This window comes from Muntiacus reevesi, chromosome 1 (genome assembly GCF_963930625.1).
Source record: "Muntiacus reevesi chromosome 1, mMunRee1.1, whole genome shotgun sequence".
Taxonomy (NCBI): Eukaryota; Metazoa; Chordata; class Mammalia; order Artiodactyla; family Cervidae; genus Muntiacus; species Muntiacus reevesi.
Genome location: NC_089249.1, coordinates 166778364 through 166795714, shown reverse-complemented (window position 1 = coordinate 166795714; position 17351 = coordinate 166778364). Strand labels below are relative to the sequence as shown.

At 53.0% G+C, this 17351-nt stretch overlaps 1 protein-coding gene across 1 annotated transcript; it reads right to left on the bottom strand.

The window, feature by feature from the left end:
* Positions 1–780: 780 nt before the first annotated feature.
* On the bottom strand, positions 781–16886 carry RSPO1 (R-spondin 1). Its single transcript, XM_065930161.1, has 5 exons — positions 16566–16886; positions 4805–4996; positions 2689–2838; positions 2220–2408; positions 781–1512 (listed from the first exon to the last, which is right to left on the bottom strand). Exons 1-5 carry the CDS (start codon positions 16657–16659, stop codon positions 1352–1354), a joined length of 786 nt encoding a protein of 261 aa, XP_065786233.1. The 5' UTR covers positions 16660–16886; the 3' UTR covers positions 781–1351.
* Positions 16887–17351: the final 465 nt, after the last annotated feature.

Below are 17351 nucleotides of genomic sequence, written 5' to 3'. Positions count from 1 at the left end.
CAGTGGTTGTCTGCCTTTAACTACACCCATCTATAACTACACATTTATTGGAAGGATTACTTGATTCACGCCTGTCCCCCCACCAACCCCTAAGCTCCACGAGAGCAAGGCCCCTGTCCAGCTCCCCGCTGGAAACCAAACATCCTTCCAGAGCTTGGTGACCAGATGGCTGCCAGTGGACACTTCAGAATGACAGGAAAGGATTCCATCTACTCTTCTGCCATCCACCCCACCACTGGGGTCCATTGGTCCCCAGCCATCTCAGGGTCCTGGACACTCCCTCCCACTAAAGTGCCATGATAACCCTTCAGTATATAGATTCTACTGATCCCAGATGGGAAGTCTTCCTTTAGAGCTGACCAGGCCTTCCTGCTGCAAGCTGGCCAAGACCTCTATTCCATCCTTCGAGGGAATGAGAGTGGTGCTTCTCAGGCTTGAATGTACATGCCAGTTACCTGGAACCTTGTTAAAATGCAGGCTCCGGTTCATCATGTCTGGGAATGGACCTGTAAATTCTCATTTCTAACAAGCTGCCTGCTTATAATGTTGATGCTGGTCCACAGGCCACCCTCTGAGTAACAAAGATGTAGAGAATCTGGTTACTGCCCCGCATATCCCCCCCTCCCCCAGTTTTCCTCCTGCTCCAGACCCTCTGTGGATGAGGCCAGCAGGGGTCTCTTAAAATTCAGCCCTGTCTCTTCCTGCTCTCCTACGCACTCCACCAAACCCTGTACCCAGAAAAGAAACATAGTACCTGTGGCTACTGTGGTCAGTTGGTTTTCGTTTTTAATTTGAAATAAACCTTTAAGCAGTTTTCAGAGTCAGGAGAGCCCTGATATGAATGTGTAACAGTACTCTCCAAGGATAAAGTCACACAGCTGGAGATGCTGACCAGTCCTCAAGCTTCGGCTGCTGTCTGCCACGTAGGCTGGTCCTATGAACTCCTCCAGAAGGTTCCACTCTGCAGAGTCTGGGCTTGGATGCTGGTCAACATTCTCTCTGATGCGTCCACTGGTTGCGTCACAAACCAAGTGTGTGCCTCTTGGACCTCTGAGGGGCAGAGATGACCCCTCTGCCTCCCCGCCCTGCTCACACAGTGATGTCCGAGGGACAGAAGTGTCTGCCAGTAGCCTCCATGTGTGTGTGTGCGTGCGTGCATGCATGCACACATGTTTGCACGTATGTCAGTTACCTGTTTGGACCTGGGGTCTGTGTGCATGTGTCCGTGTGTTCCTGTATGTATGGAGAGTGTGTGTACGCATCGCCCCCAGTGCTCAAGTTCAGTGAAGCTCTCATCACACACAGCGGCACTGGACTCCTTCCGCATGGACCGGGAGGCTGAACAGGGTCCCTAGGTGGGCCCCGTGGAGGTGACCGGCCCCACTGTCCCTTGCTGCTGCTGCTGGCCTTTGCGTCTCCGAGCGCCGGTGCCCGCCTCCTTGCTCTCCTTGCGGCCGGGGTTCCTGTTGGCATTCTCCCGCCGGCCCTGGCCGCCCTTCCTCCTCTTCTGCCCTGGAACCCCAACAGCAGGAAGAGTCAACCAAGGGCGTCCTGACCCAGCAGGAGGCCCTGGGCAAGGCCCAGAGCGGGAGGGGGAATGCGGTCAGGAAGCGGGGCAGGGGGGCTGGGGAGGAGGCCCAGAGGCGGTCTGGGTACCCTCCGGGCCTCCTCGGACCAGCGGGCACTGCACAGGGCCCTGCAACATGGGCACTGAGGGGGGTCCCACATGAACCTTTCCACTCTCCACCTGAACAGAACCGGCTCCTCTTTCCTCACGTTTCCTCAGACCTTGGATCCCAATGGCCCGAGGCATCTCCCAACCAGCCACTGAAGCTCTGGGGACAGGCAGGACGGCTCCCCAGGCCTCCAGCCCACACCACTGCCACATCATTGCCATGGGCGGGCTGTGTGACCTTGGCCAAATCACTGCCCCCTCTGGGCCGTCGCACCCCACTTCCAAGCTCCCCTTCTAAGGGCCGGTCCGGTGCCAACATCCCTTGAATCAGAAGCAGTGGGGAGGGATAGGACCACACAAGCTTCCCGCCACCGCAGCAGCCGCGGGCATCCCTGTCTGCCTGGCATGGGTTTGCACAGCATGGGGTCCTGACTTGAGGATGCCTCATCTGGCCCTGGCCCGAGCACTCTTCTGGGTCACAGGTAGGAAAGAGAGGCGCTCAGACCTCCCGTAGCTGACCCCTGACCCCCAGGCCGCAGCTCACCCTCCGGGCAGGGCGTCCTCCGCACCGTGCACCTCCGCGTCTCCTTGGTGTCGGAGCATAAGGCGTGGTCTCCCCCGGGGGCGTGGAGCACCCTCCGCGTCCGCTCCTCCAAGCCCCTCCTGAAGCCACAGAGCTTCTTCTTCTTGGAGCAAGGCCCCCACAGAGACCACTCACTCATTTCACATTGTGCTGGTGGGAGGGGAGGGAAGCAAGGGGAGGAAGGGGTCACGGCTCCTCACCTGGCCCCTCGCCTGGCCCCAGGGTGCGCCCCGGGGAGCCTCTCCCACCTGCTCTCGGGCTCAGCCCCAGGCCAGAGGCATCCTTATGGTCCCGAGGGCATAAAAGTCCCCAGAGAAACTCAGGGCGTGGTGGTCACGAGCCTTCTCTGCACGGAGCCCAGCCCACGCTCTCCCTGGGGGCCGCACCCACCCTGGCCGCCCCTTCTCCGGCCCAGACCCTGCCGGCTTACCCGGGCTGCTGCACTCCATGGTGCCGTCCGCAGGCGCAGAGCCCTCGGGACAGGCGGGGTAGCAGCGGCCTTTGTGCAGGTACAGGCTCTCCTGACACTTGGTGCAGAAGTTGTGGCTGAAGCAGGCCTCGCAGTGCTCAATCTTGCATTCTGAGGGGAGGGCCAGACCGGGGGTGGGGGGTGGGGTGGGGGTCTGTCTCAGCCCCAGACGGACCCCTCCCCTCATCCCCGTGCCCACCCACCCACACAGGGCAGGACAGTGGCCTGGAGCTGCCACTACCGCAGTGGAGTCTTGGGAGGGAGAGAAATGAAAGCAAGAGGTGGGGAGAGAGGAGGCCAAAACAGCCCCTCCTGAGGGCCGGCTGGGACTCTCCCCACCCCCCAGCTGCCCAACCCAGCCCCCCTGCAGGCCCGGGAACCCAAGGGGAGGCCCAAGAGAGCTGGATTCAGAGCACAGGAGATTGGTGGGGGCGAGAGGAGGGTCCTAGCATCTCAGGGCACCCTAAGGACCACCTAATCAGAGCCAAACTGAGGGATACAATGACAGTCTGAGAGTGACTGTGTGGTCTCCTCTTCCCCTACTGCTGGGCATCCACAACACCCCAAAGCCTGGTTCTCCTCCTGCCCAGGGAAGCAAGAATCTGCCTGGAGGATGGGGAGCCATCCCGGGGCAAATTCCTCTGCCTCTGCAAGGTCGAGTTCCAGGAACCACCTTGGTCAGACTCCCGGGTCCCTCCCTGATGCCCTCCTGCCAGCTCTCCCTCCTGCAGGGAGGTGGGGGGTGAGGGTGGCTGGGCTAGGCTGGAAGCCGGAGGGGTCTTTCACAATCTCTCCCCTCCCGGACTGTGGGCGGAGCTGACTTCCTCCCAGTCCCCGCCCCTGAAGCCTGGGCTGCCAGTTTCCCTGGAGGAGGCATAGCAAGGAATGCCCTACCCAGATCCCCGAGGACCGAGAGGGCAGTCCTGGGGTCCCACCTCCATCCGCATAAGCTCCCCACCCCCACCCCACCCTCCTCTGTGCCTCCTGGCCTCTGAGTTCTGGGTTTGGTGGCAGGCAAAACACAAACAAAAATAAGAATAAGAGCTACTCCATTTATTTTGTGCCAGACACTCAGGGCTGACATACGCCTCTCACAACAATCCTGGGGGTAAAAATGAACACCCACATTTTGAAGATGAGGTTTGGAGAGGCTGCAACTTGCCCAAGGTCACACAATGAACAAGTAGCAGAGTTGGGATTTAGAACCCAAGTCGTCTGAACTCCCCTCAGGCATTTCCCTGGGACCTTGATATTATCAGCTATGAAAAGGGTACCATCACTTAGGTCTGTCTCCCTCCCAAGGTGCTCGTGTGGCTGAACTGATAGGTCTGGAAATGCGTGCTAAACTCCAAGGCTCTGAACAAAATGAGAGGGTCACTGGCATTGTTTACGGGAGAGGGTTCACCACGTGGCCCCCAGCTGAGAGAGAGGTGTGACAGCACATGCTTCGGGGCACGTGAAACTGTAGCTGGTGTGAGAGAACAGAGCAGAGTGAGATGGGGGGTGGGGAGGATGGGGAGAGAAGGCTGACCGGGGCTTGAATTTCCCTGCAGTCAGTGGAGCCAGCAGCGATTTTGTAAGGTTATATGTCTCAGAAGCATCTTTCTGGCTGCAGGGCAGAGGGAGGGTCAAAGGGAACCAGATGAGGGTTGGGGGACAGATGGAGGTTATTGCAGTGGTCCAGGAAAGAGGGGATGGGAACCTGGATAAGACAATGGCAGTGAGGATGGAAAGGAGCTGGAGGAGGCACAATGTGGTTATTGAATGGCTAAGGTGGGGGCATAGATGAGAGGCTGGCTCTTAGGTCTGTGCCTTGGGTGATGGGTTGGGACACTGAGAGTCACCTGTGGGAACACAAGTCAGTGCAGGTTTGGAGGGAGGAGATGTAGCTACGTTACGGGCTGGAAATGTGGGTGGGATGTCTGGGGAAATGTCTGGCCAGCAGTTGGATATTTGAATCAGGAACTCCCCTCCTCAACATCTCCTCCACTCCTCTTGTAGCCCATCAACAGTTCCAAGCACCTCCGCCCCATATCCAGAGTTTCCAGCACCCTTCCCCAGCCCTGCCCACACTCACTGATGCACTTGTTCATGTCAGGGTTGCGGGCATCAAAGTATCCAGGTGGGCAGGACGGCAAGCAGACGCCCACTTGGCGGATGTCGTTCCTCTCCAGCAGGATGAACAGCTTGGGCGAGCACTTGAGGCAGCCGTTGACCTCCGAGCAGAGCTCACAGCCTTTGGCACAGGCCTGGCTTCCCTCAGTGCTGACTGCAAGGATGGAGCAAGGGTGAGAGGCAGCTCTGGGAGAGGCCTCTGTCTTTCCCAGGCTCCCACAAGGATGGAAAGTGAGTAGACAGGAGTTTCAGCCTACGAACAAATGTGCTTCTCAGAAAGTGCAGGCCAGGCTAGCAGCTCTCTGCAAGGCTCCTTTATAAACCTTCCGAGCATCTGCTTTCAAGGGAACTAGCACAGCAAGAGCTGCCATCCACCCTAAATGCCCCCTTAGCTCCAGGAGCAACACAGGCTCACCCCCCAGACTTGCTCCACCATCCTCAGAGAAGGTGCTGAAGCCTGAAATTTACAGAGCCCTGAGAAAATTTTAAGGACAAGAGGGATAATGAGAAAAAGGCCACCTACCCTGAGACAGGAAGACAACTGGAATAACCTATGTCTAGAACAGTGGTCTCAACCAGACATGAGTCTGCTCCTCAGGGCAGCAGACTTTTTGGCAAAGTCTGGAGGCATTTTGGTGATCACACCAGGGAGGGGATTGCTAGTGGCCTCTGGGAGACAGAGGCCAGGGATGCTGCTAAACATCCTACAGTGTGTGGGGCAGCCCCCACAACCGCAATCTGGTCCAAGATGTCAAAGGTGCTGAGGTTGGAACCATCCTTTGAGCCAGTGAGGTCCCCAACCCCAGGGCTGAGTTTCAGACCTACGATCTCGTTTCCTCCTTCACTTGTTCAACCAACACTCACCTGGTCCCACCCAGGTACCACAAGCAGTGCAAGTGCTAGGGACATGGAAGCAAAGACCCCTGGCTATCCTGAACTGACCTCTCCAAGGTACAGACAGACCTACAAACAGACACATGCTGGCAGCCACGAGGATCAAGAGAATCCAGAAAGAAGGAAAGAGTCACAGAAGAGGGGCCACTTGGGTCAACTCTTCAAGAACGAATAACGATTTGTCCATCGGGAAGTAGAGACTAGGGCCCTCTAGGGGCAAGACCACAGAGATGTAAAGTGACTTGAAGGAAACAGGAAGATTGGGGGTACAGGAGAGGTGGGGAGGGGAGTGGTGAAAGATAAGTAGTCTTATTTTTAAGCACCTTTTATGTCATGGCAATGGACTTGAATTCTATCTTGCAGCATTTTCCAAAGAATATTTCTTGGAACAGGATTCCCCTAAATGTTCATAGGAAGATGTGGAGAAAAGGCCATTGCATTAGATATATTTGAGAATATATCTGAGAACCACCATGTCCAACAAGTCTAAACTGGATTTTTTCTACTCCAGGGCTTTTTGCAACCTTTGTGGATCCCCTGGAGAAGGGAATGGCAACTCACTCCAGTATTCTTGCCTGGAGAATCCCATGGACAGAGGACACTGACTGGCTATGGTCCATGGGATCGCAGTCAAACACGACTGGGAGTGATTAACGTTTCATTTCATTTCATTATGCTTCTGTGACTTTAAGTGACTTTCTAAGAGGTAGACAGCATGAGCTGCACTTTCAAGACATTTTGGCCACAGAACCCTTGTTTCACAATGTTTTAGGGGGACCTTTCTCAGAACTGATGAAATTAAAAAGTTATCAGCAAGTTTTAAGCAGGAGCAAGATCCGGTCTGATTTACAGGTTGGGAAGCATCCTCTGCAGCCTGGGGAGAGACCAGAGACTGGAGGGCCATTTGGAAGGAAGCTGAGCAGATCATCCAGGTGAGAAAGATGAGAGAGTCTAAAACCAAGTTCTGTTCAGTGGAGATGGAGAGAAAATGATTTGAGAGATACTTAGGAAATACAATCAGTATGGCCATTGTGACCGATCAGAGGCTGGGGTACTTCCCAGGGTTCTGGCTTAGGGGATGGGTGGGACCAGTCATTAAAAGAGGAACCAGGCAGTGAGGAGTTGTACACAGGCTGGAGGCAGCCAGCCAGCGGAATCAGAGCAGAGATCACAGAAGATCGTGCAGCAATGGAGGACGCATGGCTTAGACTTCGCTGGTTGGACCTGAAGTCAAATGCCTAGCCTATGACCCTGGGCGAAACTTTGCATCCTGTGGGCCTCTCTTCCCACCACCTAAAAAGCGAGATGAAGATGCTTGCTCTGGAGGGCTGTGGGGGAGAGCTCCAGCTCTAGGAATGATCCCTGATTTCAGAATAAGAGAATGAGGATGAGAAAGGTGAGCAGAGGAGAAAAGGGGAATAGCAAACACAATAATGATAAACAACAACAACAAAATCTTAATCATAACCTCTGTAGCTTACTGCTAAAGGCTAAACACTTATTCTGTTGCAGGCACTGCTGTCAGTGCTTTGCAAGTATTAGCTCATTTGATCCTTAAAACCCATGAAGTGGGTGATACTACTTTTTTTCCCCCCTCTTTTTCACAGATGAGGAAATAAGAAAGGCTGAATTATTTAAACAAGGCTTCACAGTCAGTATGAATTCCAGGCAGTGAGAAGAAGTTTATGAAAACCAGGGGTGACAGGGAAACTGAAGGTTTGACCAGACTGACTGTTCAAATAAAGAACTTATTTACATAGAGTCAGTGTTACCATTTAGCTAATCAACAAATTTAAAACTTAATATCACTCTTGTTGGTTGGGTCATTGTAAGAGGAAAGGACTCCAAATGTGGTATCAGAGTTATAAGGGAGCCTGCTTGGGACTGGTTTTCTACTTTGGGCTGTTATTCAGCTATATTCCACATGAATAAGTCACTGTAGATTTTAGGTACCACTTCCACTCCAAAGATATTAAGTTGTCTATGACTCAAGGTTTTTATTCAATTAGTGGCTGAAATGAAGGCTCCCTCTAGGTTTTTGGCTTGCCCTGATGCTGGGAAAGATGGAAAGCAGGAGGAGAAGGGGATGACAGAGTTGGATGGCACCTCCGACTCAATGGACATGAGTTTGAGCAAACTCCGGGAGATGGTGAAGGATAGGGAAGCCTGGCGTGCTGCAGTCCATGGGGTCACAGAGTCAGACACAAATGAGAAACTGAACAACAAGAACCAAAGTCATCCCGGTGCCCCATTTGTAGGTGTCTATGGTTATATTCCCATAACTCATATATTCCTTCCTTATCACTTTAGTGAAGGGCACACTTGCAAAGAGCCTTCTTAGAATCCTGCTGTCTGCCTCGCACTCAACCAACAACAAATCTCTGTGTGCATTTCCCTGCAGAGGCCTCAATGACACATAAGAGAAAGTGCAGCCCATGGGGCATCTGAAATTCATTCAGCATGGCTGGTGCATGGAGTGAGTGGAGAGGAGAGCAGAGGGCAGAGGAGGAAAGGCCTTGCACCCCTGAAAAAAGGAGCACAGATATTATTCCAAAGGCCACAGGGAATCCCGAGGGGCTTTAAAACAGGAGACATGGCCAGGGTTCCATTTTAGAAAGATCCCTCTGTAGTGTGGGGAATGCACTGTACAGATGGCAAACCTGGAGGGAGGTGGACTTCCAGGTTCCAAGAGATGGAGCTGAACCAGGAGAATGGGAAGGTAGAAAGGTATAGACGCACATAAGATATTCAGGCGGTAGAATCAAGGAGACTAGGTGATGGACTGGACATGGGGGTGAGGGCCGGGGGAAAGCACAGGTCAAGGATGATGCCCAGATGTTGGGCTTGGGTAATGGTATAGCCACTGGCTCTTCACCAAGAGAGGGCCCACAGGAGAAGGAGCAGATTCAAGTGGAGGAAATGATGAGTTGGGTTGAGTTTGTGGTTCTTGTGGGATGCCCTTGGGAAGCTATCTAGTAGGCAGCAGAACCTGTGGGTCTGGAACTCAAGAGAAACATTTTGGCTGGAGACTGACACGTGGAGTCCTCAGTATAAAACATTCATCAAAGGCCAGGACATCGATGAGACGGCGAGGGAAGTGGGAGCAGACAGTGAGAAGAGGCGTTAGACATTGAAGAGAAGGACAGAAGAAGAAGAAGGGTCAGCTAAGAGGTCGAGGAGAAGCATCCAGATAGGTAGGGACACTCAGAGCATGTTGCATCATGGAAGTCGAGAGAAGAGGACACTCAAGGGAGGAGAGGCGAGCCCAACGCCAGGTGCTACTGAGATGTCATGTAAGGACCCAGCCACAAACAGGCTGTTGGCATCTCTGGTTGAGGTGGAGAGGGGAGGGCAGTGGTTAAGGAGTAAAGGAAGGTAGAGAACCATCTCATTTAAGAGGTAGGCTGTGGAAAGGGGGAGAGAACTCAGGGATCCATGCTGGGAGCTGTCACTGGGGATTAAATCCGTGGGAGGGGAAAGCATCCTGGGGAAGAAGGGGTGCAGCTTGAGAAGAGGACCAAGAGCTGAGTCCTAGGCAATACTCGAATTCAACACACAAGCAGAGGAAGGGCCTGGAAAGAAGCTGAGAAGGAATTGTTGGGGAGATGGGAGGACACTGGGGTGGGAGATGGAAACTGAGTGGAAGAGGGTGAGATCTGCAGGGCCCAGGGCTGGGAGGAGACCATGGCCAGGACCTCTGGGAAAACCTATGACACATGCAGGAAGAAATGATTGCGTGACCTCAAGAAGGGCATTTCTGGTGGAGTGGTGGGATGCAGGCCAAACCACAGGGGGCTGAACAGTTAGTGGAGGGGATGGAGGTGAGGGATAAAGTGAGGAGAAGGTCAGAGAACACAGAAAGAGACAGAAAGGAGAGACCCGCTGGGAGCGGGGACTGTGATCACAAGACAGAGGCAGGGAGTGATGGTGAAGACCCAAGGAAACGAGAGGGTCAAGACACAGAACTCAGCCAGTAGGACCAGCCTTGAGGCTTGAGACTGGGGTCAGGGACAGGGGACTGGAAGCTGAGCTCCATGAGGTTTGGGGGTTCAGGAAGGAGAGGGGGTGCTGAGCAAGGAGGAGAGGGGCTCCAGGATGGGAAGGGGCAGTTCAGTGAGGAAAGGAACACTTATCCAGGGGGATGGGAATCAAAGAGAGTTCTCAGCTTAGTAAGGCAAAAAGATGAGCAGTGAGGAAGTGGAGAGTCAGAGGGAAGGGGGCTGTGTGTGCTGGGAGAGGGGCTGTCCAAGGAGATGCTGGGTGTGGGCAGAGGTTACATAATGATTCAAAGGGAGAAACTGAGGCTCATTCATTCCACAGATGTTCACTGCACACCTAACGTGTGTCCAGAATTGCTAGGAGCTGGGGTTATGGAGGAACAGCAACAGATGCCCACCTAGGGCTGGCTGCACATTTTGGGGAATGGAGGAGCACTGGAGGATGAACCCTTACCAAGCAGGCTAGGTGAAGAGGGTGTGCAGACCAGAGAAACAGCCTGGGCAAAAGCTCTGAGGCCCCAACCATCCTAGTGCATCCGTGAAATGGAAAATAGAGCTTTATTCTAACCGGCAACGAAAGGACCTCAGAAGGGCATGGTTGGTTCACAATTTGAAACACTCCCTCTGGCTTCTGTGCCTGTGATGGGAAGGCGCGTGCCTTGCAGGGCCGGAGCCTGGTTGAGGATGGGTGGGCTCAGTGATGGGGAGGGTGCTCAAAGAGCTCAGGGGGCCTCCTTCCAACTTCTTCACAAAACTCACTCATTAAAGTTCTGCTCTTCTTACCCCCACCATACTCTCCACTCCTCACTGCCTCCCGCCTCCTAAGCACTCCAAGGAGCCCACTGCACTGAGCCAGGAAGTCAAGTCTGTGTCTCCTCCATTCCCTGCTGTTTCTTGCCTCCTTCATCCTTGTGCAAACCCCTTTCAAGCTGATTTTTCTGTAATCAGGCATTGCCCCATGGTGACTCAGCCCTGCCCCTTGAAGAATGGCTTCTGGCCACAGAGCCTCTTCTCTAGGGACTTCACTTGTTTCAAGTCCCCGAATTTCTCATCTTGGGATCTTTCCAAAACCCAAATTTATGGTGTCGTGCCCCTGCCTGTTGGTGGTTGGTGGTTTGATCACTAAGTTGTGTCCAGCTCTTTGCAAGCCCAAGGGCTGTAGCCTCCCAGGCTCCTCTGTCCATGGGATTCTCCAGGCAAGAATACTGGAGTGGGTTGCAATTTTCTTCTTCAGGGTATCTTCCTGACCCAGGGATCAAACCCAGGTCTCCTGAATTGCAGGCAGATTCTTTACCGACTAAGCTACGAGGGAAGCCCACAACCCATCAATAGCCCCCTATCTGCTGCAGAATTAAGACTCAGCTCTTCTACCTGGCCTAAAAACTTTCATGAGCTGATCTCACCCACTTTATCTCTTAACACTACCTCTAAGCAATAGGGACTATTTTTGTTTCTCTGAACACATCACACTATTTCCCATCTTTGTGTCTTTGCTCAAGTTGGTCCTTCTGTCTGGAACACCCTCTATCTCTTCCTAAACCTAACTCTTTCAAGCCTCAGAACTAAAGTCACCTCCTCCAGGAAGTCTCCCTTGATCTTGCCTCCTGGTAAAATCTGGATACAGAGGAACTCTGTGTTCCCTGCCCCCCAGTACTTGAATCCATCAGAGTAGACCCTGCCATGCTTCATTATTATCAGCTAATATGTCTTTTTCTCCCATTGGAAAGAGCTTTTGGAGAGTGCAGCCTGCCTTGTTTCTAAATGGGAGCCCAGTAAGGGGTGAGGGTCCACGAAAGGATAGGACTCTCCTAGAATGCAGGGCTGAGGATGTGGCGAGTGAGACAGAGGCTCATGTAAGTGGCTATATGAGCAGAGCTTACTGGGTGTTTGATAAAGTATGGGGCGTGGGACAGGATAGAAATGAGTGGTTGGGGGTTGGGTGAGGATCAACGGCAGGGGAGGGGAAGGCTCCACGACACAGAGGGCTGATCGTGGTTTAGGGTGGTATCTGGTCTTGGAGGAATTAGTTTCCAGGAGAGACCCATGAATTAAGTGGGTGGAGGTGAAGTGAAGTCGGGGATGACAGGACCCAGGGCCTCACTGAGCAGGCAGAGGCCACATGCTCTCCATTCCTGGTGCCCTGGTGCCCTGGGCACATCCCCCTGGGAAGACTGGCATTCTTCAACTCAACTGTTGAAGAATAAGCTAAGTTTCCCTGCACTTTTTTCTCACCTGGGTCCAAATAGCCTTTAACTGGTCTGTTGGTCTCCCACCTCAAGCTTCCTCCCCTCACGCCCCACTACAGCTGGATCAAGCGCTACTCCTCTGATTCAAACCTCTCAGGGGGTGTCTTCATTACCCGCAACTCAAGTCAGGGTCAAGGGCCAACTCCCAGCCTGGCAGGTACAAGAGCTCCACCCTCTGACCTCTGCCCATTTCTGCAGCATGGCCTGCAGCACTCCCTCAGCTCCCGGGCAGCTTCATTGCTCTACTCCCAGGGGTGTTCGGCTTTTTGTTTTAAAAGCACAACCCTTCTTTGCTGTAGACAAGAGCCTCCATGTATAAAGCAAACCAAGCAGAGCAGTTCTAGTGAAAACCGCAGGGCTCCCGAGAACTGCACCCAGAAACCACTTCTCCAGCTCTCCCCCCAGCTGCACCCCATTTCCTGCACAGTCCTGGCTCCTCACCTTGGGATACGCTGGTCCACTGCCTGACTTCCCCCGCACTCCCCCCACCCCCACTCCCTGGCCTGCAGATCACCTGTGCTGTGCTTAGTCGCCCAGTCATGTCTGACTCTTTGTGACCCCATGGGCTGTAGCCCACCAGGCTCCTCTGTCCATGAGGATTCTCCAGGCAAGAGTACTGGAGTGGGTTGGCATGCCCTGCTTCAGGGGATCTTCCCAACTGAGGGATCAAACCCAGGTCTCCCCCATTTCAGGCAGATCCCTTACTATCTCATCATTAAAATTACATCTCAAGAGTCACTCTTGGGGCTCTCACAGCACACTCGGTTGAAACTGTCTGCTCCCCATCACCTGTGGGTGCTTCAAGATCCATCTCTGCACCCAGGACCAGGCTCTGTGGGTTCGAAACAGACACATGAGGAAGGGCCCAAGACACATATACACGACTCCATACAAAATGCATAACTAATGAGAATCCACTTTATACCACAGGAAACTCTATTCAGTGCTCTGCGGTGACCCAGATGGGAAAGAAGTCTAAAAAGGAGGGGATACGTGTATTCACATAACTGATTCACTTTGCTGTGTCACAGAGACTAACATTGTAAAGCAACTATACTCCACTAGAAATGAATGAAGAGAGGCGTGAATGAGGCTTCAGCCACGGAAGAGAGACTCTATAGACCCTCTTCTGGGGGAGGAGGTGAAGGCTTCAGATGCAGGATGGGGCAGTGAGAAGGAGCCAAAAAAGGGGAGTCCAGAGAAAGACAAATATCATATGATATCATTTATATGTGGAAGCTAAAAACATGGTACAAATGAACTTATTTACAAAACAGAAACAGAGTCACAGATGTAGAAAACAAGCGTATGGTTACCAAGAAGGATAGTGGAGAGGGATAAATTGGGAGATTGGGACTGACATATACACATGACTACATATAGCACAGATGACGAATGATGACCTACTCTATCACACAGGGGACTCCACTCAGCGCCCTGCGGTGACCTGTACGGGAAGAGAGTCTGGAAGAGAGTGGATCTACGTATACATGTGGTTGGTGCCCTTTGCCGTGCAGCGGACGCTTACAGCATTGTAGATCAACTATGCTCCAATAAAAGTTAGAGAAACGGGAGAAGAGTCAGGATTCAGTGAAGGAATGCAGGCTTCATGGGGAGGTGGGGGCAGGACTGAGTAAAAAGGCCCAGGAATCAGATGCGAGAGGGTCTCAGTAGGAGGGGCACTCAGCGTGAGGCGTGGTGAGAGCAAGTGTGATCCCCATGAAGGGCAGGAAGTCCAGGGGGAAACGGGGTCAAGAGAGGACGAGGGGCAGTGAGGGTGAGTGGATAGAGGGCTCGGGAAGGGGAGGGGTCCTCGTGAGGGGGACGGGGTGGGGAGTGCTCTGCCAGGGCTCAGGACTCACAGCTGCACGCCTCACCTCCTGCAGGGACACCATCACTCACAGCCGAGACCATACGCTTCTGGACTCAAAACTGGCGTGTGGTTCTAGATCAGAGCTCTATCAGGTGACTTCTGGTGGTCCCACCAGCATGCAGTCACACAGTGACAGAGTCGACAGACCTGAGGCTTGTATACACAGCAAGCCTACCCCTGCTCCCCAGGATGCCCACTACCCTTGCATGTGGTGGGGACCAGAGCAGCCACACACGCTGTCTCCATCCTTTCATCCCTCCCCCAACTCCCCTGGAAACTCTGGGGCAAAATGGCCCACACGTTGTTTATACAACAATGACATGCATCTAAAAAAGAATGGATGTATGTACATGTATAACTGATTCATTTTGCTGTACCCCTGAAACTAACCCAACATTGTAAATCAACTATATTCCAATAAAAATTGTTTTAAATGACATGCATCCCAGCCATACAGAGCTTCATATTTCACAAATGTTTCACAGTATGTCTATTATCTCATGTAACCCTCACTGTGTTCCTATACAATCATACTTGCAGTTTTATGGTTACAATTTCACGAGTATTGCCTAGCAACATCTAGGTTCCCAAGAGCGTTACCAAGAGGGACAGTGGGGAGAGGGATAAATTGGGAGATTGGGATTAACATATACACACTACTATATATAGCATAGATAACAAATTATGACTTACTCTATAGCACAGGGAACTCTGTGGTGACCTGCATGGGAACCAAATCCGGAAAAGAGTGGAATTATGACTTACTCTATAGCACAGGGAACTCTGTGGTGACCTGTATGGGAACCAAATCCGGAAAAGAGTGGATCTATGTATACATGTGGTTGGTGCACTTTGCCGTGCAATGGAAGCTTACAGCATTGTAGATCAACTATACTCCAATAAAAATTAATTTAAAGAAAAGAAGAGGAGAGTCACCTCTCTCTGAGCCTCTGTCCATTTTGGACCCTCGTTGCACCCTGAGTCTTACCCACCTCTCCCCCTGTCCTTGCATCTCACCATTAAGGATGTCTGTCACTCATACCGCTTGGTAATAGACACTGGGCTACGTGCTACCAAGGCTGTGGGATGTGGCTGTATCAAAAGTGGAAACATCAAAATGACTGCATTTGATTGGCTGTTGCTGGGACCAGCCCATTCTGATGGCCAGGCCAGTACTTTTTTTTTTTTTTCCTAAGTACAAAAGATGAACCCAGGTCTCCTGACCCTCTGGTGTAGGTGAGTGTGTGGCTCAGCAGCGGAAGTGTGACCATTAACGCACATCACATGATGGTGAGTGGCCTCTCTCGTTTTCTCTCTCCTCTCGGAAATAGAGGAGACTGATTATAAATCGCTAAACCGCATCTGGCCAGTGGAGACCAAAATACTGGCCGCAACAGACGAGAAGGGAGGAAAATCAAGGCCTCGCTGCTGATTAAACCTAACCGTCTCTAATTGTTTGTTAAGCCGGGGATTTTCAGCTTCACCAGTTCCCTGAGCGTCTCTCTCTGGGTTGGAGTCTGGCCTCGGCCACTCCCGTGGAGACCCGACAGAACTCCATTGCTTTTCAGCCCTTCCTTGTGGGCCTTGGGCTGAAGGCCTCAGAAGTGAAGCAAGAGGTGGTGGGGCCAGACGTGAGAGGAGCTGCCCATCTGGGGGTGTGACATCTCTTCCGGGGGGTGCTGAGACACAGGCAGACTTGGGTCGGGCCTCCACCACACACCCAGGGGCCACTCCCGTGACATGATGGCATGTCCTGAACCTCCATCCCTGAAGGCGCTGAGGGAAGGATGGGGGACCTGCTCTCAGGACGGCCTAGGGCAGGATCCTGGGAGAGACAGCGAGAACGGTGAGGACAGGTGAATACTCCATCAGGCTCTGTGCAATGGAACAGGAACCACACAGGAACCAGCAGCCCGAGGTTCCAACACTGACTGTGTGTCTTTTAGACTGCGTGTCTCCCCTGCTCGTAGCTTCAGTTTTCCTATTTGCACAGTGACGGGATTTTTTTTTAGGCCGTGAGAACCGTCTTCTTCCAATGACACCTTATGTGGAATCTTCCTGAGAGCAAGGAAGAGTGCCGCCGCCCTGGTTTGAAGGGAGGTGCGGCCGGCCTTGTGCCCGCTGCCTCCCATCGCCCCTCAGCGCAGCTTCCCGAATCCCACTGGGCAGGGTTAAAAGCCACAGTGCGGGACAGTCCCACGGACACTCGGCTCCACCGTCCCTGCCCCACGACCTGGGCAGTCTGTTGCCCACTGCCTGTCTGTGTGGGTGTCCTGGCCCCCAAGGAGCTGAGGGCTGTATTTCAGGCCTCTAAATGAAAGGAACCCTGAACTCCTGTCTGTGAAAGAGGGACACTGAGGACCCCAGGGGCACCGGGCTGGGAAGCATCTCCATGGATACCACACAAAGCTGGTGTGATATCAAAGGGCATAATCCACAAACTGGATCCTCACAGGAGAGGGGTTAATCTAGAAAACAGCGTCTACAAAGGGGAAAACAGACAAAGTGAGTCATCTACAGGATGGGTAATCTCAATAAATTAATCCACAAACTGGATAATCTACTGAGTGACGTACAAAGCTGTAATAGACAAAGCAGAAATCTGCAATGGTCATCACAGAATGAAACGGCCGAAGGTCGCAGTCCCCAGACAGTGCCCTCCCCACCACCACTCCCAAGGGCCACGGTGGTCCAGCCCCATCCGTTACTCACTCCGCCTCTGCCTCTTCCCCTTGATCCCCCGGCTGCCGGTGGCCAAATGCATCCAGCTCAGAACCAGGGCCACCACACACAGTCCAAGCCGCATAGTCACTCGCCGGCTCCAGGCCCCTGGTAGGAGGGGTGGTCTCTGCGGGGGTGGATGGCGCAGGGCTCTTGCTAACGCCTCCGGGGCTGGGTCAGCAGCAGGATGTCCAGGCCTGGGCTGTATCCCAAATCTGCCCTGTATTCCAAATCCACCATAATCTCAGCTGGGGACAGAGAGGGTGTGGGGAGCCTACTTCTCCATCAGCCCATAAAGAGATCCAGAGAGCCTTCCTCAAAGGCACCTCGGGGTTTCACATGGGGAGAACTCTTTGTCACTTCAGCCAGGACACCTCCAAAAACCAACCTGTTGGGGAGGAGAGAGAAGGATTAATTCTGGGGTACCAGTGGGCCCCCCCCAACCTGGGCCTCTTGCCCTCCCATCTGGTGCACTACCCAGGAGACAACTCAGAATGTTTGAACATTACAAGTTACCCACCTGGCACCCCTGTAGAAGAGACTGACTCCTTTTCCTATCTGGCAAAAGTCCCTGATGTGGGATGGGAGTTGGCTACCCAAGTAGTTGGAATATGGTGGACACTCAAATCAAAGTTGTGGATCACTGGAAACTGGCTGCCTGGCTTTCGCCCTGCCCAAAGTGAGCCAGCTCTATCTGGAAGTCCTTCATTAGGTCTAGCCTACAGACTTCATGCTGCAGTAATATCATGACTCTTAAAGAGCAGCTCTCTCTGTCCT

Bases quoted from the DNA above. Each gene is read 5' to 3' on its own strand.
- RSPO1 (XM_065930161.1), bottom strand. From the start codon at position 16,659: ATGCGGCTTGGACTGTGTGTGGTGGCCCTGGTTCTGAGCTGGATGCAT. The intron at 2,839-4,804 runs GTGAGTGTGGGC...CCCTCCCCTCAG, and splicing joins TGACATGAACAAGTGCATCA to AATGCAAGATTGAGCACTGC. The intron at 2,409-2,688 runs GTAAGCCGGCAG...CCCTCCCACCAG, and splicing joins CATGGAGTGCAGCAGCCCGG to CACAATGTGAAATGAGTGAG.